Source organism: Colossoma macropomum, unplaced genomic scaffold (assembly GCF_904425465.1).
Source record: "Colossoma macropomum unplaced genomic scaffold, Colossoma_macropomum, whole genome shotgun sequence".
Taxonomy (NCBI): Eukaryota; Metazoa; Chordata; class Actinopteri; order Characiformes; family Serrasalmidae; genus Colossoma; species Colossoma macropomum.
The window spans coordinates 35,509,415-35,535,132 of record NW_023494787.1 but is presented as its reverse complement, the minus strand read 5'-3'; the positions used below and the strand labels follow the sequence as shown (position 1 = coordinate 35,535,132).

The 25,718-nt window shown below is 39.0% G+C and overlaps 1 protein-coding gene across 1 annotated transcript; it reads right to left on the bottom strand.

Annotated features, from left to right (window-relative positions):
* Positions 1-213: 213 nt before the first annotated feature.
* Positions 214-24,881, bottom strand: si:ch211-264f5.6 (carcinoembryonic antigen-related cell adhesion molecule 20). The gene is made up of 9 exons (XM_036567121.1): positions 24,695-24,881; positions 24,075-24,407; positions 22,114-22,392; positions 18,311-18,577; positions 11,413-11,691; positions 10,134-10,388; positions 9,401-9,521; positions 5,344-5,383; positions 214-4,394 (listed from the first exon to the last, which is right to left on the bottom strand). The coding sequence occupies exons 1-8, from the start codon at positions 24,741-24,743 to the stop codon at positions 5,365-5,367; spliced, it is 1,602 nt and encodes a 533-aa protein (XP_036423014.1). The 5' UTR covers positions 24,744-24,881; the 3' UTR covers positions 214-4,394; positions 5,344-5,364.
* Positions 24,882-25,718: the final 837 nt, after the last annotated feature.

Genomic DNA, 25,718 nt, shown 5'->3' with positions numbered 1-25,718 from the left:
TCATGCATACACAAGACCACATGCACAAAGTGATGCTGAACATTATCAGATCCACAGAGGATGTTAACCTGTGCTATTCAATTTACTAGAACGAAGATAGTCACGCACAGATAACAAATTGCACCAACTGTTGCAAAAGGCGCAGTCCCTGCCAAAATCCCTGAAATCCTTCTTCGAGCCCAGAATGAAACAGGGGGCGTGCAACTCAGAAGCTTTTCGTACATTTCTTTTTTATTGAAAAGCTGAAAACTGTTTACATTCAAGTACAGTGTTGCACAATCGCTCTATTATCCACATACTTGCTCAACCCGACCTGGTCCGTCTTAAAGGATCTACACCGTTGACTTAAGGCAAACGAACCTGCTCGACTGGCCACTTTCTAAAGCACACGTCTGTAAGTTCACAGCAGTACAACAGTAATTTGTAAAATGTAAAGCACCGCATTAAAAAAGAAAACACACACAGAACACATATCTGAGTTCATGCATGCCAGTATACAGCTATCGAGGACTGTGGGTTTACATCATGTCACTTGAACAACAAGGACAACAGAGGACAGCTCTGGTTTCTATGACAATGGTAGAGTATCAGTTTTGCCATCAAAGCGACAGAGAGATGACTACACTATAGGCAGACGCTGGAGGGCAGGCTTCAACACTGACACCAGAATAGACATTAGCTGTTAGTACAGGAGGGGGCAGGATTGAAATCTAATGGGGAAAATTCCAGACTAGGGTGGTTTGAATAGGTACTGAATAGCTAATTTAAGCAAGGCTAAAAAAGTGGAACAGTGAAGGTAGTCTTTGGTGGTATTATTATTATTATTGTGCTCGCACTTCTTGAGAACTATATGCTAAAAGAAGGTCTTACAAACCTGAAAGAGCTTGTTTTGACTGAACTTTTTGTTCCTTTTCTTTTAAAAATCACAACAAAGGGAACTTTACACAGTACTGTAAACGTTCATCAGTAGAATCCAGGTTTTGAGAAAGGAAACTTACTGTTTATGAAGTTTCATATTAATTGTGGGAATTCTGGGCCAATGCTGATTTTTAATATTTGACAGCGCATAAATGTTTATTAAATGATGAAAGTGGTACTATATCTACGTGCATTTGCATTACAGAGAAATATGACCGTTTTTTCTGTAGGGTTACACATGCAGTGAAATGATTTAAATGGAGATATTTTGGTCTAGTAGCCCAGCATCACCTAATGCTTTGCTCTTCTGGTCTTATTCTAAAGGCTGGTATAGGCTTCAACACAGTAGGCTGGGGATCGATCCCCAAGCACACCACACTAACCAATAAGAGTCTTTGGGCAATGCTCCTTATGCTACATTCACCTAACATCTGTAACATAATTCATTTGCAAGTCGCTCTTGCCAAATGCATAAATGTACAAGAGTACAAAAAAATACATCATCAAATATTAATTTGAAATATCACTTAAGTCTAAACATCTGTATAATGCTGATGCTACTTTTAAGCAATTGTCTTCCAATGCAGATATTATTCTGATATTACTATTTGTCATATATTTTATTAAATTTTATATATAAATTTGTTATATTTATGTACTTTCAAAAAGAACTGCAGTTAACCAATGTATCTAAAATATACAAACTAAACTAATAATTAATATTGGTTAATATCAATACCAGTCACCAATACCAGTACAGGCCAGCACTAAGTGAAGGCCTTGTATTGGCTTACGTTGTGCTCGAAATAACAGTAAGACTACTATATTCCAATTGGTACAGTAACTGCTTCTTAAAATAGCTTGCATGAGCTGATAGTTTGCACTTTTGCCCACTAGTGGCACTTCTTTAAACTAATATGATATGACATTCAAGATTCATTCTTTTTCTTAACACTAAGGAAACATGAACCAAAACCGGTTTGTTGACTGGTGGCTTAGTCATCTGCTAGTTTTTTGGGTGTAGAAGGAACAGCGTGGGTACAAATGTAAAGCAGATAGAGGGGAAAAAGTCCCACTTCCGACAAGCTGCCTACTTGCCACGCCCTTTTTTCCCAACACTCCTTCTATTGTAGCCACTCTGGAACATATAACAGAATTTCAAAAAGTAGCGGATGTCAGGTTTTTATAGTAGATCATTCAAACCCAAACAGTAAATTACATTAGGACAAGCACTTGAAAAAATAATAAATAAATGGCAACTTAGAAAACAAAACAGTGGATATACTGTTAAGTTAAGCAGATAATATGCCCATTTTGTAAACAACCTGAGAACATTTCTGGCTAAATATATAAGATAAAGCATCAGTTAACCCCCCCCAAATTGTATACTGTTAGATCACATTGGTCAAATATATGTATATATGTATAACAAATGGCCCAGTGCATTTCAATCTCAAAAATACAAAAACAAAATAAAAACACAAAATAAACTTTGCTAACTGTTTCCATTAAGGCACTGATTTAATTCAATTCAACATCAAACAATAGAGTAATTTTGTAAAATACAAAATGTATTACTTTTCATTAACAATTTGACTGCAAATATGCACATGACTTGTACTTGTACACTACAGGCACTTGAGCTGTTGACATTCGTAAACAAAATTAAACATGCTGTATAAATAAAATGTATCATTAATTTATTTGTGTCTTTACTATCCCATTCCATTTTCAATGGCCCTTTAGAAAGATGATTTTCCTTTTTTTTATCTTTTATGCTTTTATATAATTTAAATGTCAAATTATAACCACATTCCAAACACTACAGTCACTACTGGGACCATTCCTGAAGTCAAGTCAAATGAAAGTAATTCTCTGTAAGAAGCCGTGTTCTTTACAAGTGAAGCTATGATGGAAGACCACAGGACTTCAAAGTGGCCCAGTGTCGAAAACCATCAATTCACTCAGCTAACGCTGGACAATGCGTAGACGCATAGCAAAACACTGCAGCTTAAAAAAAATCTTAAAAGTTTGATTTTGAAGCCAATAATCATGTACTTCTGTTGGTTGTATTGTGTGAATGTGTGAGCAGGAGTCAAGCGTGTCTAGGACTTTATTTTTTTGTGTAGGAGTGCCAGGACATATCCTCTGGAATGTCCCAAAACAACATATTATGCACACTCAGACTCACACATGCACACACACACACACACACACACACACACACACGCACACACGCACACACGCACACACACGCACAAGCACAAGCACACCAGTCCACATTACTACTACCCATTATCAAAATAACTGTCTCACCACTGTGCGTTCATTTGAGGTTTCAAAAAAGACCAAAAAGAATATATCTCTTTGAAAATCAAAAAGCACTCATGGTTGTTATCATATCCCCATCATGAACAATAACTGTGCTAACAGAAAATACTCAATGGGTTTGGGTTTCTAGCCTGACAGCTCAGGTGAAGGTGACTTTGAAAACCTCTTTCAACAGAGTCAGAGCCATTTGAACTCCTCATTACAGCACAACACATCTTTGTGGACGACGCCCAGGAGAGCACAGTAACAGCTAGCCAACGAAACCCGTGGAATGTCACTGCCCACAAAAATGTCTCATCCTCTTTTTTTTCTTTTTTTTTCTCCCCATTCGTACACTCCGAACGTGCTGAGGCTTGTCCTAGGGACAACTTGTTGCAGTGAGGAGAGTTGGAAGAAAAAAAAAAAAGGAAATGAAAAGTCTTGAGATGGTGGCTTAACAGAGGTGACACGACAAGATGCTGGCACCTTAACGGCAGGTGCTGTAAGATGTGCAACGTCTCTGTTTTCTTTGGCAGTAATGAGTCCCGTGGCTCTGGAATCCTTTGACACTTCTGGGCATACATTTTTTTTTTTGTTGCCTTCAAAGCCTGTCGTATGCTAAGAAGCATGCCCGTTACTGATGCACTGTTTTCTTTCAGAATCAGTGGTGCGATGTTCTACTGTGACAGTCTGTCGCAGCTGAGGGGCTGGGAGAGGGGATGGGGGGGTCTCAGGTGGTGAGGAATGGTATATCAAATTTCTTTAGGAACAAAAGGAACAGAACTCTTCAGCCAAAGATTAGGGAACAATGGGGTCAAAACTCTGAAGCTGGAGGTTGCAGGGAGGAGGGGGGACCAGTAGTATTTGGTCTTCACAAGTGACCCATACCCCTTCCATCCTCATGTCTTCAGTGTAGTGAGGAACGCAGTGGGGTTTTCCTGGGCCATAACAGAGACATTTGGGTTGGTGGGTGGCAGGCTTTGGGAATTCCCACATCGGAACATGACCTCTGTGGTTTGAGGTGGAAAGGTTGCAGAGAAAGAGAGAGAGAGAGGGCCAGCCCTGAAGGTGTGTTCCACTTATGAGGGTAGTTTTTCCAGCTGCCCTGGTGGAACGATCTTGCAGGTAGAAAAGACAAGTTGGCTGAAGAGCTGGTCTAGTAGATTCTTTTAAAAAAAGGAAAAGGAAAAAAGTAACACATTTTCATTTAGTCTAAACCAAACAACATGTAATGCATGCAACATTTAAAATATCTAAAGTTGTAGGCCATATAAATATATATATTTGGCAACCTAAACACCATTTTTTCAAAACAACTGTAGGCCAACAGTAAGCGTGCTTACAAATTTTAGCAACCTAAGCCACTGACAGTACAAGTAACTTCAGACTAATCAAAATAATGTATGACCTCATGCAAGATGTGAACATATTAGACAGTTTCATGTGATCATCACAGACATTAGCACTCTGACAAATATGCAGCTGCAACACATGTAGCACAAATGACTGTGATTTTCTGTCACCATGTACACTGTCATTTGAGTCATATTTTTGTCATGGTATTAGACTTGGTGTCACGACACCTCTGTCATGCAAGGCACCTTTTCATTTAACACTAAGGACAACCCTATTGACATGCCACAGCGGCTCTGTCACATCTAAAACACTGGCTTCCTCAAAACTGGATTCTTGTCTAAAAGATAGCCTAGTGTTAGTTTTTTATAGTAGTAAGCACACCCAGCACAAGTTCAGGAAAACTGCCTTTAGTAGATCATTTAGCTTGAGTATCTTTCAACTACTCATTAATAGGAAAGGTGAACAGGTCTGTATGAAAAGGCTATGAACTAAGCTAGCAGCTAACCCTGAGGGTTGGGTGGCTACACCCTTGGCTAGAGTCAGCAAATAAGACATAGTGGCAAACCTTTTTCAGGAACACTGTACAAGTCAAAAAGAAGTAAATAAGAATTTCAGTCTCACATATGCAATAAAACATATCCTCAAAAGAAAAAGGCAGTAAACAGCTAACTGGCTGTTACAACAAAAGATAGCACTGCTACTGTGGCCTGAGGCAGAAACAAAAAACTTGTCGTTTTTTGTCATCAAAGGAAGACTCACCGGCTTACATCTCCCTGAAGGTTAATATGGTGATGCAATACTGAAAAAAAGAAAACAAGAAGTAAGTTAAAAAAAAAAAAAACACATGATCCAAAGCATAGTCTTTCAAGTTGAACAACAGAACTGCAAGATATCAGTGAGGGTTGCTTACATGCTAACTTAGCTTTGTTTTATCAGTGGGATTACTTTTAGCTAATTCCTTAATGCGTTCTTGTGTACTTCGGAGAACTAGTCCAGGAAATCCAAGACTAAAACAGAAGTCTAGCTGAGGGAGATCAGATTTAAACCCTTTTGCAGTTCTGAGATAGACAGACAAAACAGATAAGAATAGTAAATACAGATAAAGCTAGAGGGGAAACCGAAACAACAATTCACAGGTGAAAAAGAACAGACCTGAGTGAAAAAGAGAGAGAGCGAGCGAGACTGTGTGTATGTGTGGACTTGTGTAGACATGAGTGACATTCCATCCGTATTCCTACTCTGACACCATCCCGTCCCCCACCCTTCCTCTCCTCAATAGCTTCCCTCCTTTTTTACTGTGTCTTTTTAAATGGCAAAAAGAAGGAAAGAAATCCATCTCGTCTAGCGATCTTTCAATGTCTTCTTGTCACAGTCAGTTCCTTTCTAACTTGAAGGGTCAGTAACGGTGTGAGATATCCTCATGATGGAGACGCTTCCAAAACAGTTCCTTCACATAATTCATCTGCTTTACAAAAGAATACTTAAGTACACTGTAAGATGGCCTACATAAACACAGGGAGAGCACCTGACAGAGGAGAGAGAACAGCACAAGCTGGCCTTCTTGTTGACAACTCAACAGAAGACAACAACAGTGCATCCACAATGCAAGCCAGATGTGAGGGGATGAAAAAGCTTGTCAGAGAGATGAAATAAATGAGTTGAAAATGCTAGAGATGGAGATAAGACATAGAGAAGCCATGAAAGAAAACTAAACAACACAGAGCAAAGAAATGGAGAGAGGAGGCCACAGAGTTGGATCGCTCTCCCATACAGTTTGTGGCGGGCAAAACTCACAGAATGTAGCAAAGACCGACCACACCACACAAGACAGATAGACAAAGAATCCATTTTACTTGACTGCAGCTTCACTATTTTATCTGCTTTAAATTCAAGGATTCAAGGTTTAGCCTGTCACTATCACTTCCTCTATTTCAATATCAAACAAACAAGGGGTCATTTACAGTCAATGAACACAAACTTTATGCAAATAACAAACTAACATTGAGGATTCTTATAGAGCAGACAAGTTTTGAGTATTGGGTTATCTGTCATATCTTGCCATCATCAAAAGGTGCATTTGTTTGGGATTTCTGAATTTGACACGTCACGGACACACAAAACATTGTTTACTGCTGGATTTGCACAAGTGGATACTGATGATCGCGAAGCGTGTGTCCATGTGGGTGGGCATCTGTATGTGAACAGGGCTATAGCAGGAGTGCTGGTCATGCTGGTTTGCTATCAAGCAAACAGATCTACAGTATCTGTTCACCAGAAATACTGCTTTAAACATTTGCATGCATGAGTACAAACTCATTTTCCTTTTTCTGCTCCTACCTCTGACTGGCAACATGTATTCAACAAAAAAAATATAATAACTGGCAGGGTAACTGGAACAGTAGCACAGGAAACAAAGCAATTTAACCTCTTTCTGCAGGCCCCCTAGTAGCCATTCAATGGGCAGAATAGAATTGGATATATTTAATTAATTTAATAAAATTTAGGAGAGGAAAAAAAATGATTTTTGACATGAACTACCATTTTGAGGAAGTAAAAAAATGTGAATAAATATGCTTTAGATCTAAGTCTCCCCTTATTTTTAGTCTGATTAAAAAATGTTTCTAAAAGAAGCTGTTAATGATTGAGTAATGATGACTCTTAAATGGCCAGTTTAAGTTTTATTACACACTTCAACAACCCAAGAATTATTTTGTCACTGTAGTTAATTAATAATAAGCCTTAGTATGTAATAAGCCTGGGATTTTAGGGGGTTAACTAACAGAAGCCTCTTTGCATCACAACCGCTAGGGCTTATGGTTTAATATGCTGCAAACTTTCTCTTTAAGAGTGCACGTCGGTGTCTACACCAATAGGGAGACTACATGAAGAGGCTTTACCAAAAGCAATAACAAGGTCTTGTAACCGATTTTTCAAACAGTATCGATTCTGTTAAAAATCCATCAGCAAATGTTAATATCTCTGTGTTTCTTCTTTATGCTCTTAGGGAGTTTTTCCTTCCACTGGTGCCTTTGCTTTACTCATCTGGGATCTGGCCCTGGAATGCTTTAAAGCTGCTGTGTAATAATAAACTGCTACAAGTTCAAATGAAATCATTTAAGGCAACACAGCTCAGGGTTACTGTTAATGGCTCCTGTAACTCAAAAACCAGCCGATGGCTAGCATTCTTAGCACAGAGCTCATCAAGGCCAACGGCTGGTTAGCCAGGCGACATACTTAATTTAGAGTCTGCATTCAGTAAGTGACAGGCGAAGACGCATGAGGTTCAGAAAAGCGTGTTGGCCAGGCATGCATGACCTCCATTGAACCCACAGAATGCATCTTCAACCGCCACTCAGCTTGACAATGCACCTCCACGCTCAGTGTTTGGTTAAGGGAGAGGACGGTGAGGTTAGGAGAAGAGCAGGGATCCAACCACAAACCCCGCTCATTAAAGAGTCAAATTACGGTAGAAAAAATGTCAAATTACCCTAGCAAAACGGCGAGCAATGTCAGTTATGTGATAGATTTAAATCATTAAACATTGCAGTGAGTAGTTGTTTTTTTCAGTGCCATAGAAAACACACATTTTTCAGCTATCTTTGGCTGTTTCACGGAAACAAGAGTCTGGGTTTTTATGACGTACATTGACAAAAGCATGCTCTGATGCTGAATTCCCTTATTTTGTACAGTCCATTGTATAAAAGCACTCCCATCAGTTGTGGACTGAACCAGGACTATTTCTACTCACTGCCCCGTTACTGTACTGCTAAATCAGAACAGTCACTTCCAAAGTAGCACTTTTTAAATTAAAACCACAGGACAATTCTTCACATAGCCAAGAAAGGCCAGCCCACTTTTCAAATTGTACTAGTGCACTATGAGTTAGTGGAAAGTATTTTTTTAAAAGAAGAAGCAGCAGCACTCAAACAAATTTGGATGTTTCCCCTACTTATTTAAATACAAACCTAAACCTGAAGGTAATCATGGTACTTGAAGGGACAATATTAGAGTATCTAGCTTTTCAGATGTTGCCAAACAAACTGGAAAGAACCAAAATGCACCAGCATTTAAAAATTTCCTTAAAAAAAAACAAAAAACAAAAAAAAAACAACAATTTAGGAAGGAACATAAGGAAAAAATTAAACCCTTGTTAAAAATAAGTTTATTGAATGTGATGATGTCCTATTGGGATATTATCCAATCAGCTATTTGTCACTGTGAAGTTTATGCAGTAATGCATTGTTGCTGTTCACATGCTCTCTATTACTAGTCTTTTATAACTGGTCAAGATATAGTCAAAAAATGCCTTGTTGTGTCATGATAACGCTAACATATCACACTGCTCACCTCTATATAAACATAAATGTATTTCCCATGCACCTTGTCTGTTACCATCTGTTAGGGATCCCCAGGATGTGGTGGACTGCATCACATCCTTTGTGGTAAATCATGTTGTTGCATTCATATGTAGAACGCTGCAGCCTGACTGCAGATAACATCAGTAACATATGTGCCTTTTTAAAGATCAGTAACGTATAATCTTAACTATAATGTGTTGTACTGAGTGAAAACATATTATATTTTCTATGGGGCAGGAATGTACATGTACATTCAAAATTGGCTGGACTCCCTCATAACAAGGTTTACATGTTCCAGGATGCTGGGAAATACCAGGAATGGTTTGGAGTAAAGAGAAATTTCACTCCAGCACTGTAAATGACATAAAGAAGGAGAAAGCCAGGGAAAAAACAAAGAAGCAGCACTGAAGCCAGAGAAGGAAAGGAGAGAAAGAACAGAGGATAAATGCTAAACTCACTCTCCAGGCTTCCTTCTTTTACGGATGATGACCCCAATGATGATTGCCACAACCAAGAGAACAGCTATGACAATGGCAGCTATAGCTCCACTAGAGAGCTGGTCATTCAGCTCCCCCTCTCCTGAAAAACATGACGAGGGAATCAGTTTATTGCTGAACACTTCCATACCTGCACATGCAGCATATACAGACCTAAACAGTACCATGGCCTATACATTCAAAGGTTTTATGAACAACAATCTTTTTGATGCATGTTTGTGTTCATATTATAAGATATTATGAATTTAGGTATGCTGTTTTTAAACCACTACAAAGTGATAGGTTATTCTTATCATTGTTCTTCAATCAGTACAGAACAGAAAAAAACTTTTGCATAGGCCATGTTTCTTTCAAACATGTTAAATTCAGCAAATAAACAGTAATTGTGCATTAAAATGTGCAGAAAATCTTTGCAGCATAGTTTCCATATATGGACTGTATGTCCTAGGTATTGAATGGTACATTTTGAAACTATCATGTGCACAGAAGTAAGGAGTAATCACAGCCTGCGGTTAACAAAAAAAGCTCTTAACTGTTTTCATCAAACAAGTTCACCACAGTTCCATTTGTTACGTTTTGTGAAGCTGAAACTTAGTCTGAAACTGGAACCCTGTCGCTGTTGAACTTACTTTGTGAGACAGACTCCTAGATTCTGCAAGGCTAGGAGCAAAACTGATATGTGCATTAGCCTTACCTTTCACCAAGAGATTATGGGTGGCTTTCTGGCTGAGTCCTGTGATATGGTTGTATGCCTCACAGGTGTAGATGCCGCTGTTTTCGAGGCTGGGCTTCTCAATCTTGTACTCAGCTGTCGTGATCTCCAAGAGTGAGCCGTTGAACTTCCAGATGTAGGTGGCAGGAGGAACAGAGGCAACTTTGCATGTCATCACAACTGTGTCGACCACCTCTGCTTTCTTCGGTCCTTCTATGGACACTTTCTCTGGCCCATCTGATGCCATGCAAGAGAGAGACCAGCACAGCAAGGTTAGAGGGTATTTATACAATTGTTCAAAAGTTTGGAATTGCTGCTCAAAAGGTTTGGAATGTCGTTTGAAATTAATGTTTTCAATAATGTAAAACCAAGTCTGTTGCAGATACAAGTTAAGGAAATTTATACCCAGCATGTGCTGTACTTGAAAACTGACTATTAAATCTTGAGGCAGCTAACTGAATTACTAAAATTAGACTACAATTATACATTATGTATCGTTTAATAACTACATGTTGGTCCCAAACAACTCTTAGGCCCTAGTCCTACATTTTGTTTTTGCCCTTGATGTCCATTTATGTGTTTTCTGTAGCAAAAACTGTCATAATTTATTTTTACTTGACAATTTTCTAACCATTCCCCTTTGAACTAAACAGGCTGTTTATTGTTACTGCGTCTTTAGGATCAGTATAAGATAAAGAAGCCTTGTTCTTATTCTCTGCCCTGTATTGTGCCTCATCCATTATAATTCCATATATGGACTGTACACACTGGGTAGTGAATGGTATATATTGAAAATGCATATTACAGGGGTGCACAACCTCGGTCCTGGAGGGCCGGTGTCCAGCACAGTTTGGTGATTTACCTGCTCGAACACACCTGATTATACTTATCTGTTAATTGCCAGGTTAAGTGGGTGTGTTTGAGCAGGGAAACCTCCAAACTGTGCTGGACACCGGCCCTCCAGGACCGGAGTTGTGCACCCCTGACATATTACTTCAAACTTCAAAAGATACCAAAGAGATAGCGAAACAGAAAAGAGATGACACTGTGCAAAGAGACCAACTCACAACCTAGGGACACAGTGCTGCATTCTGTCAATGATACTCAGGTAAAGACGACAAATAATTGAAGAATTTGCATTCCAGATGATTGGTAGATAAGAGACACCACTACTACCACATCTGAGATACCAGCAGAGAAAAACAGGTCCTTATAGAAAAGATAAAGGTTTAAACACACACAACTCTGTGGCTACACTCACAGTAGATCTGCATGTTGTAGATGCTGGAATCTCTGTTCAATTTGTTGCTCAGCTCGCATTTGTACTTTCCGGCGTCCTCTTTCTGCACTATCGGGATGCTGATGGTCCTCTTGTCAGTGCTGATGATGACGCGGTCACTGGCAGCCAAAGGTTTGTCATCTTTAAACCAAGACACGCTGTCTGCTCTGCCCACGCTGGATTTGCAGGTGAGGTTGGCTGTGCTGTTGCCAGCAATGAGCAGTGAAGTGGGGCCAGTGATGTTGGTGCCAGAGATGGCTTCTGTTAAATAGAACCACATAAACAATAGCACTTTGTTAAAGCCAGAAATTATTACACATTTTCCTTCTGTATTATATGATCATGGTACCGGTGGTGGGAAGGGTGGGGAGGCAGTCTCAGAGCTGGTTTTTGCTGACTGATAGGTGGGGGTGGTGTAAGTTGGAGGTGAAACATGTTATTGACATGATATTAGTGGTAGTTTCTCCACCCGCTGGTCCACAATGTTGCAATCAAAACTAGAGAGATGGGCAAATGCCACAACATTTTTGATGAAAGATTACGGGACAATAAGAGTTCAGTCTTTTAAATGATATGAATCATGCTTAATATTAGTGATGCATGATGATATCAGAATATCAGTATCAGCAGATTTGCTTAAAACAATTTATCAGCATCGAACAGACTTGACCAATATTATGAATGGATATTTGATAACAAATCTGTTCTGGAAGAGCAAAAGGTTCAGGCAATGCTGTACTTAAATGTCTGAATTTTATTAACTTTAGTGCATTTATAACCCTCTATTATATTTCTCTTTAACCAGAATCTGGGTGGATGTAGTTTTTACAACTGTTTATGTATCAGCATCGATATCGATAGATATGTACATTAGAAGTATCGGATAACAGCATTGGCCTAGAATTTCTATACTGGTGTATCCCTACATAATACGATAAGGGACATAAACTAACAAAGTAAAAAAAAAAAAATGTTGACTTTAAACAAATTTGGGGCTTAATTTAATTTGAAACACATCTACTCACTGCTGAGTTGTTAAGAATGTTTGTGCAAGGAAATCAAAAACTGATTTAAAACAATTAGTTAAAAAGTACCGCCCAATTATTACTTTGCAATTTGCATTACAATTACGCATACGTTAAATTCTCCCACTGCTTTCTCTTACAGTAAGAAACAGAGCCTGACTGACACACTCATGTGCATGAGTTTAAAAGATACATTGTTTCATAATTGTTCAGTTAGGTTCATTTTCTTCGCTCCGTCTTCTAAAAGTCAACCCGAAAATTAAGTGGACATTTTTTACCTTGTTAGTTCATGTTCTTGCTTATATTAACCACGATTCATCATATCATATAATTTAAAAGCCAAAATTCTTGTTTTGCCAAAATCTTTGATTAAAGTGTAATGAATTCTGCCTGGCTCTAAATATCCTCTGATGCTGGATTACATCACCAGGCACCATAGGCAGGGAAAAATAATATTAACCCATAATATCACAGCTTGATTTCCCTTCCCCTTGTCCTCCTAAACTCCTGTAATACCAGGACTTCATAGAAGTTCTCCACAATTGACTGCAGACTAGCACACAGGCCTGTTCATTTGGAAACACCTGCTTTTCATGATCCAATCAAATCCCTATGGATAAACTCATGTCCTACACATAATCCCCCAACCCTAAAATCCCCCTCCTGTTTCACCAAGAAATTTGTCACATTAGGAAAGAAACATGCATTCTGATTTCAGGTTCATGTTAAACAAAGGACTGTAGGGGTAATTAGCTTCATACTGACTGATATTGATTGATTGACTGACATTTTACCATTTTACAAAGATCTGATTTAGTGTAACCAGTTTAGTGAACTGATTAACTAATTTGGTTACTGTACAAGCACATAAGCACAGTAAATGAGTTTTCATGACTGAATGCGACCTGTAGACCTGTTAGAAGAGGCATCTTCAAGACTGAAACTTCTCCCCTTGAGGAGAAGGCTTATTTTTTTGCAAGATATGTTTTAGACCATCACTTGTGACCGTAGTGCTAATCCCTCAAGTGTGGTTCAGTCAACCACAACATACCTACAAATACCCTCCTGCCTCTCTCCTCTCCCCACCCCCCTCTTTCAGACAGTCATTAGAGTGGAATGCGTCACTGTGAATCAGAACGGATGACTGCACTTGTACCGGAACTGCACCTATTGGGCAACATTCTCCGAATGCCTACTTTCTGCTATACAAGTCTCATCTTCCTTTTTTCACTCAGTCTGTTGCTTGTTCTCACTTCCTCAACCAAATGCCCATCAACACACGTAAGGCAACTCTTCAGAAAGCTTTTAACACCTGTGGCTTGAAGTGTACCAAAAAATGACATTCTTTGAATTCTGTCTCTTTCGGTCGGTAGGTGTTTAAATAAACAAAAACTGTAATAGGAGCCCAGACTGCGTCCAGGATACCTCTTGTACCAAACAGTGAGGTCACTGCAGGTAGTGCAGAACACAGACCAAGCACATAGGGTGGGGGCTCACTTCAGAATATACTTCACCTATGAGTCTCCATCACACACCGTAAGCCACCCTCTAAAGCCTGACATAATAATTTAAAAGTCAGAGATGTCACGTTGGATTGAGCATGACATGCACAGTCTGAAAAAGAAGTTCTGGCTTGATGTTTAGATCTCAAATGCAAAATCTATACTGATGAAGATATGATGACAACAGTAGATAATTCACTTACAGCCTCAGAAACATGTAGTTTTGACTAAGTTCTCTTTCAACACGCTCACAATCATCAAATTCATACGCTTGGGGAAGGGGTCCGAAGCATAACATAAGGTTCTTTCACACATTGTGTGCAATTACACATTTCCACCAAAGAGGTCTCCAGATCCTCAAATCTTAAATGGTGCAGCTTTAATAGAGTGACTATCCAGAATGGGCTACTACCTCATGGCTGCAAAATTTATAGATTTTAACACATATAAACAAGTGAATCAGGTCTAGAGTATCATGACTTACTGTACCTTTAGGTTTTCGTTATTCCAATTCATTGGCAAGGAATTCCGAAAACTGCCCATGTACAATAACAGGCCTATTCATGCTCCGCCCACAAATGCATTATTTGTAGCTACTGTTGCAAGGTTGGACAAGCGTTAAAGAATAATAGGATTATGCTGTTGTAGCTAATCATGACTAGGCAGGTTGGAAACATAGAAACTGCCACCATGCTAATGTTAGCTCGATTACACAACAATAAACCTACACTGGTCTTACAGTGTGACCCTTTCACATGCATACAAAATAAATATGATTTGAAATTAATAATGCACCCTCTAGATTGATTTTCTAACAGTTGTGTGCAACAACTTCTTAGAAGGTTTGATGTCATTTTTGCCAACATTCTGTAAAGCTTGTCCAACTTTTGAACAGTTCCTTTTGAAGTTCTGCGTCATTCTGTAGTCGGCATTTTGACCGTACTAGGAACTCTAAGGGTGGATCCGATATCTCTAATTGCTGCCTCCTAGATTCTATGACCCATTTAGCCATGACCCAGAAACTGCTCATACTCTGTCATCTTCAAGGATGTGTCAATTCTTTAAATGCACTCGGAGGAATCGAGGAGAGAAAAGGCTTCCAGACCGAGGAGACACACATGCATCTTATGTGGAAGTCTTTTTTTTAATCGTAACGTGTGATGTAGTTGTATCACAATTTCTCTGCTTCCACCTCGTGTAGTCATTGGATGATCACAGTTAATGGCATGGTACTACCTAAGGGTGATGAAAGTTAACTACATTGTTGCTGTGCACTAACATGCCATCACTACATCAGTTTCACTGCAGTGCTAAAAATGATCCACCACCCAAATAATACCTATTCTGAGGGGGTCCTGACCATGGAGGAACAGGGTAAAAGGGGGCTAACAAAGTATGCAGACGGACTACAGTCTGTAATTGTAGAACTACAAAGTGCACATATATGGTAAGCGGAGCTGATAAAACGGACAATGAATGTAGAAACAAGTAGGTGAACTTAATTAAGTGGCCGGTTGGTGTAAGTGTTTATTATCAGCAGATCTGCGAACTCGATGATTGTGAAGGATGTCTCGTTTGACAAGCAGGTTTGGCATGGTTTCCTCTGTTCTCGTGTCTTATCCTTGCATCTTTTTTCATTTCCTCAGAAGGAGGAGCTAAGACGTAATGAAAGGAAGCAAGGAAATGAGGAAAAATGATTACATATTGCATATTTTCTCTATTAGAAAAATTAATGCAGTTTTCGAAAATCACCTCCGTCACGTCCTCTGCTAAACAAACCTGACACATTTTGTCCTGTGTACAATTTCCTCCTGAAAGTCACTGGAACCTTTGAATTAGCAGGTTTGTTTAACAGTCAAAATACAAACAAAGGCTACATACATTCTATGTGCAAACGAATAGTCCTACATACTGAAAAAATAGGACTACTATTGAACTTCGACACCAGCTACTCAAATTCAGACTACTACTGCCAAAGCTACTTAATTACCACATTTGCAAAATTTTATATCAGCGATATTGTACCCTGTGGTAAACAAAGATGTTCCAGAATTTGAAAATGATATTCATTCTTCTCATAGAGAAGACAAGCTAACACCTTTAATTAGCTTTAAACTCCTAATATGGGTACAACAGTGACTGCAGAATGAAGCATGACTTCAGAGTTGTATGAAAGAACACTTTGTGGGAGGAGCATGGATAAGTCAATTCTAAGTTATTCTGTGGTGTTTGGCTCACCCTTTCTATAAACACTTGTGACATCATCTTTCAATGAGTGTGAGTATGTTGCTCTTCCTAAGGCACGGATTGTTTTCACACACCCATATACTTCTGGGGAGCTACAGTTCCGTACAAAGCCTTTGAGCCAGGAATTTGCCACAGGCAAACAGTTGACCTGAGACGTTGACATAACAACCAGGCTACAACTCAGAATAAAAGAACAGGTTTGTATTGTCTATATCCAAGGAGAGGCTCTGAATTTTGCACCCAAATCACATGGTTTTATCCAAAATATTTATAAAAAAGTTTTTATGATAATTAAAAAGAGCTTTAAGCTCTCAAAACAGCAGCGTGTCAGACCGCAAATAAGTTGTATACCTGACCACCTACGTCAGTCACTCTACTTCAACAAACACTTCCGTATGTGTACTGATTGTCACAATGATATGCCTCCTCGCAACAGCAACTCATCATTCACTTAACGCCTCTAAAGCTCTTCCTGGTTAAATCTACTAGCTGAACAAACCTTCCGACTGAGTCAGGGTGCAGTCTATCATTTGGGCCTCAAGTAAATGTGCAGACATTTTATGACAAAGACTTAAAGTAATGATCAAGTATATGTAACTGAAGAAATAGCACTGAGCACAACTTGAAAAAAGGTTAAAAAAAAAAAAAAGGATGTGCTCTACCCACTTTGATTTCGTGACTGATTTTAATCCCCACAAACTCTGACTAATAGCAAGTACTAATTTCACAGTAACAGCATGCATGCTAAACCTCTGTGAAGCGAATATGATGAAATACAATATCATGAAGCAGTCAGCAATTATTTTGTCATATCAAGACATGTCTTGTTGCCTGGCAGCTTTTGCAGTTTTGAAATCATATTAGGGAACTTTTCAGGCTTTGTTTGCATGTGGAAACATGCCTTATAAACTTGCACTGTAGTACAGCTTCATGAACAGACTCGCTGTTGTTGTAAATGAGTCAAAAAGTTGACGTAACATGAATAACAGCACTAGATATTTAGACCCATTGTCAAATATTTCAAGATGGTAGTATGGTGTTGACCATGAGAGAATTTTGTTTTCAGAGGTAAAATTCACCCATATCTTCTTTGTCAGAGTATGATGTTTTTTTTGCTCCACCAGACGTCAAAAAAACGCTGTACGTGATAAGCGGGAACTTTCACACATCTTATCTTACACGTCTCTGAGTGGCCTTGATTAATCCACAAAGGCTTACGTAAGACAGAAAAAGATTATCTGAATTAACTAGCTGCTAATAACCAATAAAAATTAGTTATTTAAACCAGTGGTTCTCAGTGCTGGTGCTGGAGTACCACTGCCATGTGTTGCTGTAGTGCTTTCCTAGCTCTGACGCACCTAGATCACTTCAGGAAGGACTTGTTTATTAGCTCACTGGTTGCATCAGGTGTGCTGGGAGCAGAGAAAACTCTAAAAAGTGCACTTACTCCAGGACCAGGATTGAGAACACTATTGATCTAAATTAGGGGTGCTCTAATCATGAATTGCTTGCTGATTTTTATTAGCCCTTTTCTAACCTGAATCTCACACTGTCTGGGCTAAACGCACAAAACACACTAGCACACTTTCATCTTAGCAACTATCTGGCCAAAGTCACAAAATAAATAACAATTCTTTTGTAAATGGGCCAAACTCGTATTTTAAATTAACAAACAACAAGTTAGTTACCTATTTAAATAACATGAACCAAACAAAGCAGCCAAAGTAAAAGGCAACTGGCTATTTATCATGCGTCATACATTATTACGCTACAACAATTTGGTGCTGGCATAGTAGCAATGTTCAAATGCAGAATGAGTGTAATCGCTAAATTCAACCACTTCTACAAAAAATTAAATAAATAAATTGTTTAGATCAAAAATGTTTCGATTCCAAAAGTGTTTCCCTTTGGAAACAAACCGTATATTGCAGAGGAAACCATTCTCTTATATTAAACATACTTCTGTTCTATTTACATTAAAAAATGTATAACGATATACAAACAACTCTTTGCTCATTGCTAACTGGCTAGTTATCATCCATAAGGAGCAAAATAAGCATGTTAGCACAGTAATGAGTAATGTGTTCCTTTAAAATTTAGACTCACCTATGATGGATACTGTGACAACCTGTGAAGCAGCATAGCGCTTGGTCTTGCTGTTGTAGGCCACACAACTATAGTTCCCACTCTGATTCTCTTCCAGATTAGTGAAGGCTAGCATGGCAGTTTTCTGGGTAAGCTCAGCTCCATTAAAAAGCCACTTAAGCTCAGCTGCAGGGCTGGACACAGCTGAGCATGACAGCGTCAGGTTGGAGCCTTTCTTCTGGATTACATCATCAGGCACTTTCTTCATAGTAATGCTCTCAGGGCCATCTAGAGAATTAAAGCATTAGAGGTTATATGATAAAATTGCCAATGTATGATAAGGTTAGACTAGTATACATTAAGTAAACACTTTGTATATAACCTTTAAATGCATACAGAACTGCCACAAAAAAGTTCTGTACATGTACATTTTTGTTAATCTAGGTACAAACAAGGTAAATTTGTCCTCAAAGGAGCAACAACAGCCTTTAGCTCCATTAGTTTTTCCTCATGAACAAATGGTCAACTAAGGAGATTTCAAAATCAACGCTGCCATGGCTTGCTCGGCAGTTTGTCAGATGTTGCAACAGTAATCAAGAGAGTGATGGTAAAAGGTCAGATATAGAAGCTAGAAGGCTAGACATACAGCTGCTGTGTCTGGAAAATGCTGGACAGTGTGGTGAGCTGGACTTTCACACAGGGTATTCCTACTTTCACAGTAAGTCCTGGAGTTCTATGTCTTGTTTGTCCACCACTACACATAAAGCACATGCACCTCACGATTTGATTCGATTACGATTCAGAGGGCTGCAACGCGATTATAAAATGATTAACGATGCATCTTGATGCATCTTTTTTTTCCCTATACAGGATTTTTTTTCTCACTGTGTAAGGACTTCGTACTTTTAAAGCAAAGTATTTGTAATGATCCATAATGAATTTACTGTCTTTCATTAATAAAACAAATGGAAGTGACGTGGTGAACTGGAAGGCTCTCATTCACTGCTCTTGTTTGGAGCACATGACACACTGGCTGCCACTCATCTGTGATAAAATGCACAGTTATGGTGAACTAAGATCCTGTGGCAATAGATGTCCCTGCAGCACGTTACAGCTGTCCTACCCGTTTCCTTTAGTGATTTTATAACTTCGGTTTTGGTCTCATTGTAGAGAGCGGGGGGATCGCTGTGTCAGTAAAATATCTTCGAGACGGGACGTTGTATCTCGGCACCAAAGTGTGTAACAGAGCGAAAGCCCTGGTTCTCAACGACTGAGAACTGGCGTGCAGACTGCAGGTCACACAGCAACACGGTCTCGCCGAGCTAGTAGCTAACGAAAAGGCAAAAAGAGAAATTTAAGTTGAACATCTGGAGACAAATGGACTTATTCGCATTTATAAGCAGCGCAGTTGGTTTCTTTGTACGTTAAATTTGCAATGAGAGACTGTCAAGCAATAAAAAGTTGCGAAGACAAAGTCAGCTTCTCTTTGAAATTTTCCCCGTTCCACTTTAAATGGTGCAGCATTTACATTCTGGTGCCTCAGTCAAAATTTAAGGTGGAATGGGAAAATTCGAATGAGAAGCTGGCTTCAGCCTTGTAAAACAGTCGAACATTGAGAGACATTTTACAAGAAACTGTTCTACTTTTGAGGGAAAGTTTTCTGGCGGAGATGGGAGGAAAGCAGCAATAGCTAAAGCTTAAAGCAGAGCAAAGTAAGTCTGTGATTCCTTTTAGCCTATACTATGACATTAGCACATACTGAGACATACTGGACATAAAATGCTGCGACTCCCAAGATGGTTTAATTTTTGTTAATAGGACAAAATGGCTTTTCTTATTTGGGTTGTTGACTCCTGACCTAACCTAGCTTTTAATACAGAGGGTGCCGGTCGTATTTCTCTCTCATCCAGTTGTGTTTTTGTTATGTGTACGTCACAGTGTCCGGGCGCTGCACTTCTGCACTTTCAAGTTCTGCCTTCTGCGCTTTGTCAACATTACGTTATCAATCAAAATTTAGAAAATCTATTTTTGACATTTGTGAATCAATTCAGAATCGTTCACGTCCACATCGCGATGCATCTAAGAATCCCCCCCCCCTACTGTACATGCACCCACACCACTAAGCCACACTCTCCTCTGCTGGGTACGGCTGACTCTTATCTAGAAGTATTTCCATGCACCTGCATCAAAGCCTGTCTGAACTAGACATGCTCTTTGTTCCACGGCAATGATGTTTGCCCTGTGGAGTGCACCATTTACAGAGCCTGAGGTTATGACTAACAGATTTGAAAGGCAATCACTGTTCTAGTGTTGGAGCTTTGTGTCAGACGAAAAGCTCAGTGCTAAATATATGTTGACAGTATTTCTTCATTGTGGTCAGTGGCACGGTGTTAAAGAAAAGAAGAGTAAACTGTGGTCAGTTAAGATTTACTAGGACTAGCAATGATTTTAACAAGGCTTTGTGGTTCAGAAGCTTGCTCACATGTGACTGATTCTAAACAGATAATGATATGTTGCTGTTCCTAGTGATATGTAAGCATTTATGAACATAATCTAAATAAATAACAAAACACATTTACTCTTGAAAGTGGTAAATTATGTCATGCTACTTCATTTTAATCATACGTTTGACTGCATATTATAAGATCTAGCATAATTATAGTGTTAAAAGTTATGAGTGAAGCTGATTGTCACAATGTGGTTTGGATAGTTACTGTCAGTATGAACCTAATAAATAAACCTAAAGCCAGAGACGTATTACATGATAGCCCACTTTAATAGCATATTACAAATACCATCTCAACTATCAATGTGTGCTTGTTATAAACCCAGGTGCAGAAGAGAGCAGTTTAGTATGTCATCACCTAACTGTGTGCAAGTACTTTCTGTACAGCATGTCAGCAAACATAGCTGTTAGCACTTGCAGTAGTCTGTGGATAAGTTGATGTATGTTGTATGTTTGCTGATGTTATGACAAAATCTGGTAAAAATGGTAATTTAACAGGGGAAGGAAAAAAGTTTTTAACTTTAACGTAACAAGATGTTATCCAAAGTCATTATAGATCAATTCTATTGGTCCAATCATCATTAAATGTTAACACCATGTAAAATGTGTTTCCAAATTACAAAAAAAATAAAAAACAGTTTTTGATATGACCATGACAATATTTACATATTAGGGCTGTCAAAGTTAATGCACTAATGACGTTAAATTCTTAACAGCACACATAGCTTTTTAATGGCTTTTAAAGTGATATCTTCAGCAAACTGCACTGCATAGTGCTTGTGGGAGACCTATGAATAAATGAACAAGCAGCAATCTAACAAAAGCAATAAGAAAGTGGAAAGCTAACAATTCCCCTCGAGAGCCTTCACTGTAACAAGAACCCATGAGCTGTATGAATGCTAATGAGAGGCTACAATCATGGAGGTGCTGGAACCATTGACTGTCTTTTTGATATATATGATACATATAGCCAAAGTTCTTTTCACAGGTGAGATCAATTGTATATTTGTTGGTGATGAAAATTGGAAACTGTGTTCACTCTATGGAAGTTACATGATTTTCATGTTCAGGTTCATGCAAAGCCTAAATTCACATGATGAAAATAATATATGTTCCTGAATTATCAAAGGTAATAAATGCAGACTGACTGAGCTTATTTTGTCCACTTTAGCCATAACAAAATGTACTGTAAATGAAAAATCTTGTTGGGTCAAATCTGAGCGAACAAGACCAATGTGTTTTTTGTGACTAACTACACAACAGTATAAATTTTGGACAGTCCTAGTGTGTATACATGTGATCGCAACCCATTACTCACAGCTAACACTCATATTGAAGGCGGGGCTCTTCACTGACTCCAGCAGATTCTCAGCAATGCAGTAGATTGACCCACGCAAGTCCGTGCGCAACACTTCGGTAATGATTAGCTGGCTACCGTTCAGCACCAAGTGGTTTCCGTCTACAACCACAGGTGTTGAACCATTCAGCCACTTGTAAGAGAGGAAAGAGCCTTTGGCAGAACAGGTCAGGATCACAGTGCTGTTGAATTCCACAGCTTCAGGGAGGCTGGAGATGACCGTCACATCTGCCACAGGTTCTGCAGGAGAAAAAGGAAACTACAAGTTTATCACAAAGAACAGAGAGGGATAGAGAGACCGATAAGAGGGGGTCAAAGACATTCAAAACATCATCTTTAATATTAATTCACTGTCAGCTTGAAACGTCACCCTAGTAAACCAGATTTGTCACCACAGCAACATAAATTTCTAGCCATTAGTTGGTATATTTAGCTTTTACTCCAGCCAACCTTCTGAGATCTCCTTAACCCCTTAAAGTCCCAGACTAATTACATACTAGGTTTATTATTCAGTAACTACAGGGACTTCAATGCAAACTGACTGAGCTATTCTCAGGTTATAGAAGTGTGTAATAAAACTTTGGGCCATTTAAGGGGTTAAAGTAAAACCAGACCACAACTAGATCCTGAATTAGATAATGTTACAAAATGACCTGGTGACTGTTTTCCACACTTCTACCTCAAAAGGCAATGTGTGTGTGAGTCAGTAAGAGAGAGAGAATGAAAGGGAGATAGAGGACGCCACCCAATTTGGAGTACAATGGAGCACATTTATCTCAGTGTTGACTTAAGTCGTTCCAGGTACGATAACGCACAAGGTAGAAAAGGTGTCTTTGCTAGAACCTGAGCCTGGCATCCACTGAAATCTGTTTACACATTCATTTTAAATGAGCAGATGAGGTTGCATAAGAGTTATGTATGACTTTTTCCACACTCCATTCAAAACTGCCACGCCCTTTCTCTTCTCTGTGCTTGAGCAGCTCAACAATTTTGCTACACTTGACCTGTTTTTTTTAAACTAAAGGCTTCCACATAGCAAAGGTGCCATTTGTCCAAAAACTGTCTATAACACTGATGTCTAATGTATGATATAGGGGTAGAATCAATATTAGTGATTTTACTATGACACCATAATGTGTTACTCAACAAACAGACATGGGTAGAGCTGCCTAGAAACCACTTAGGTCAAGATGATGTTACTTCAATGAAAAGTAGAAGTAGCTACCAAAAAACAACGTAGTACTTAAGCAACTTAGCAGTAAAAAAGTATTAGTGCAAAAAACCTACTCAAGTACTGAACTACACTGTGACTTCTTAATAGGCTACATGCAGCACCAAGTAGTATAGGAACTGAAATTTGTTGGTTGTTGTTGTTCTCTTCTGGGATGCATTTCATCTAAAATAATTTAAACTAAATGTATATTACTAAAATGGAACTGGATAATACAGTATTTTCCTTCCCTCACATGTATACTTGAGTAATTTTCTTCTCAGTACATGTTATGCAGAACTGTTCCTAAGCTGTACAACACACAAATGACAGACACACAACGCTAACAATACACTTGTGAGGAGCAAATGAGTACTTCCATTACCTTTTATTGACCTCTGCAAGCAAGTAATACCACACCTAAAGCTAACCCTAACCGTTTAGTAACTTTTAGTTTTCCCAAAAAAGTTTGCTTTGTGGTGAAAACAGCATGTTTTCTTGTGAGGATCAGTAAAATGTACTCACTTGACAAAATTGTTTTGTTTTCCTATCATCGTGAGGACGTTCAGTCCTCGCAAAGTGCTAAACACAAGCACACACACACACACAGAGAGAGAGAGAGAGAGAGAGAGAGAGAGAGAGAGAGAGAGAGAGAGAGAGAGAGAGAGAGAGAGAGAGAGACTTTTTTTCGAGATATTAAAAAGTGACCTACCCAGCACCTCCAGTGTAGTTTGCCCCTGATTTAAATTAAAGCCTGCGTCCACTAGGACAACTGAATATTGCCCAGCGTCCGCAGGACTTAGCGGTCCGAGCTGGAACTCATAGGTGGTCTGGTTGTAGACAACTCGACCGTTGTACGCGGGGGGGACTGTTACCTTTTCAGCAACGCGATCGTACACGGCAATTGATTCACCAGCACTGCTCACAAAAGAAAACTTTACCGCGTTGGGTTGGAATGAGGCTGGAACTGTTAAGGGGAATGTGGCATATTTTCCCTTCACACCGCTTATTTTCAAGGGCAGTAGAGGAGAGCAGGAGCAGCAACCTGAAAAAGAACATAAGTATGAACTGAGGGCAGTTTTACAACAGGTGTTTAGTTTAAAAAAAAAAACAAAGAAAACTAGGATTAAATAGAGAGGGCGTACATGAAGAAAAAAGGTAATCTCCTCAGTCAAAATAGGCTGCACATGTGTAGAACTGTTTTATTTTACTAAATTGTCCATTAAAACGTATTCAATAGACATGCTAATGATCTATTAAGCTAAATCTACAGCTAATGGCGAGCTAGCTGAAGACATGTATGCTACTGTTTCTTCAGAAAAGGTTACTTACTAATTGCTGCGAGAATCATTAGAGGAGCTCTCAGGCTGTACAGGACCATTCTGAGCTCTGCGTGTCTCTCGTCCACAGACAGGAATGTGCTGTGTTGATTCTCTCTGTCACTTTAGCTCAGATGAGAGCAAGAAGACACACCCAGATAAGCTCAAACCCGCCTAGTCTCACCTTCTCTCTTCGTCTCACACTGACTAGTCACCTCAGCAAGGGTTAAACCCGCCTCTAAAAACGCTAAGATTACTCAGAGGTTGGTCTGGAGGGCTCTGCTGCTACTGGTGATGTTTGCTATAGTAGTTACAGACACAGGTAGGCTGAGGAGTGGCTGACCGATGCTCCATAGGCTAATTGTGTTTGAATAATTTTGAAAATCGACTAAAAAAGGTCCATTTTGTGTAATTATTGCAACAAATGACCAAAACAGGCTTTGGGTTGCTTGGACAAGGTGGAAGCATTTTAAATTCCAGTTTTGTTTTAATAAAAGAATCGAAAAACAGGCCACTTCACTGCTACTGCCACATAAACACTAAACTCTTACGTTGTTGGTCCATATTACGAGATTAACCGCAACTTTCACCCATGATTATTTGAAACATTGCTCTCTAATTTTAGAAGAGATAAAAACTTTACGTTTTTAGAAATGGTAAACAACATTCACGCAAATGCAATATTAACTGTACCTGACGTTTTTTGTCTTTTAGGAAAGAAAAGGTGCATCTTGAAATATGATCTGTGAAAATGTACACCTGCTTACAGTATACTGAAGACGTTATCAGTCAATCACAGAGCGGCCCTGTTCGGAAAGACTGCAGAGCGACAGCACCATCTGCTGGACAAAAAAGATAATGTTTTTAATTTTAGAAGGCTTGACGAATCGCTGAGATGAAAATAAACTTCAGATTAAAAATATAATAAAATCTTTAAACCTTCTCTAATTTAGTTACACTTGAAAGGCATAAGCTGATGTATATGTATAAATATAAGCAAATGTATATTTATTTACTGTGTTGTTTGGTAATTCTTT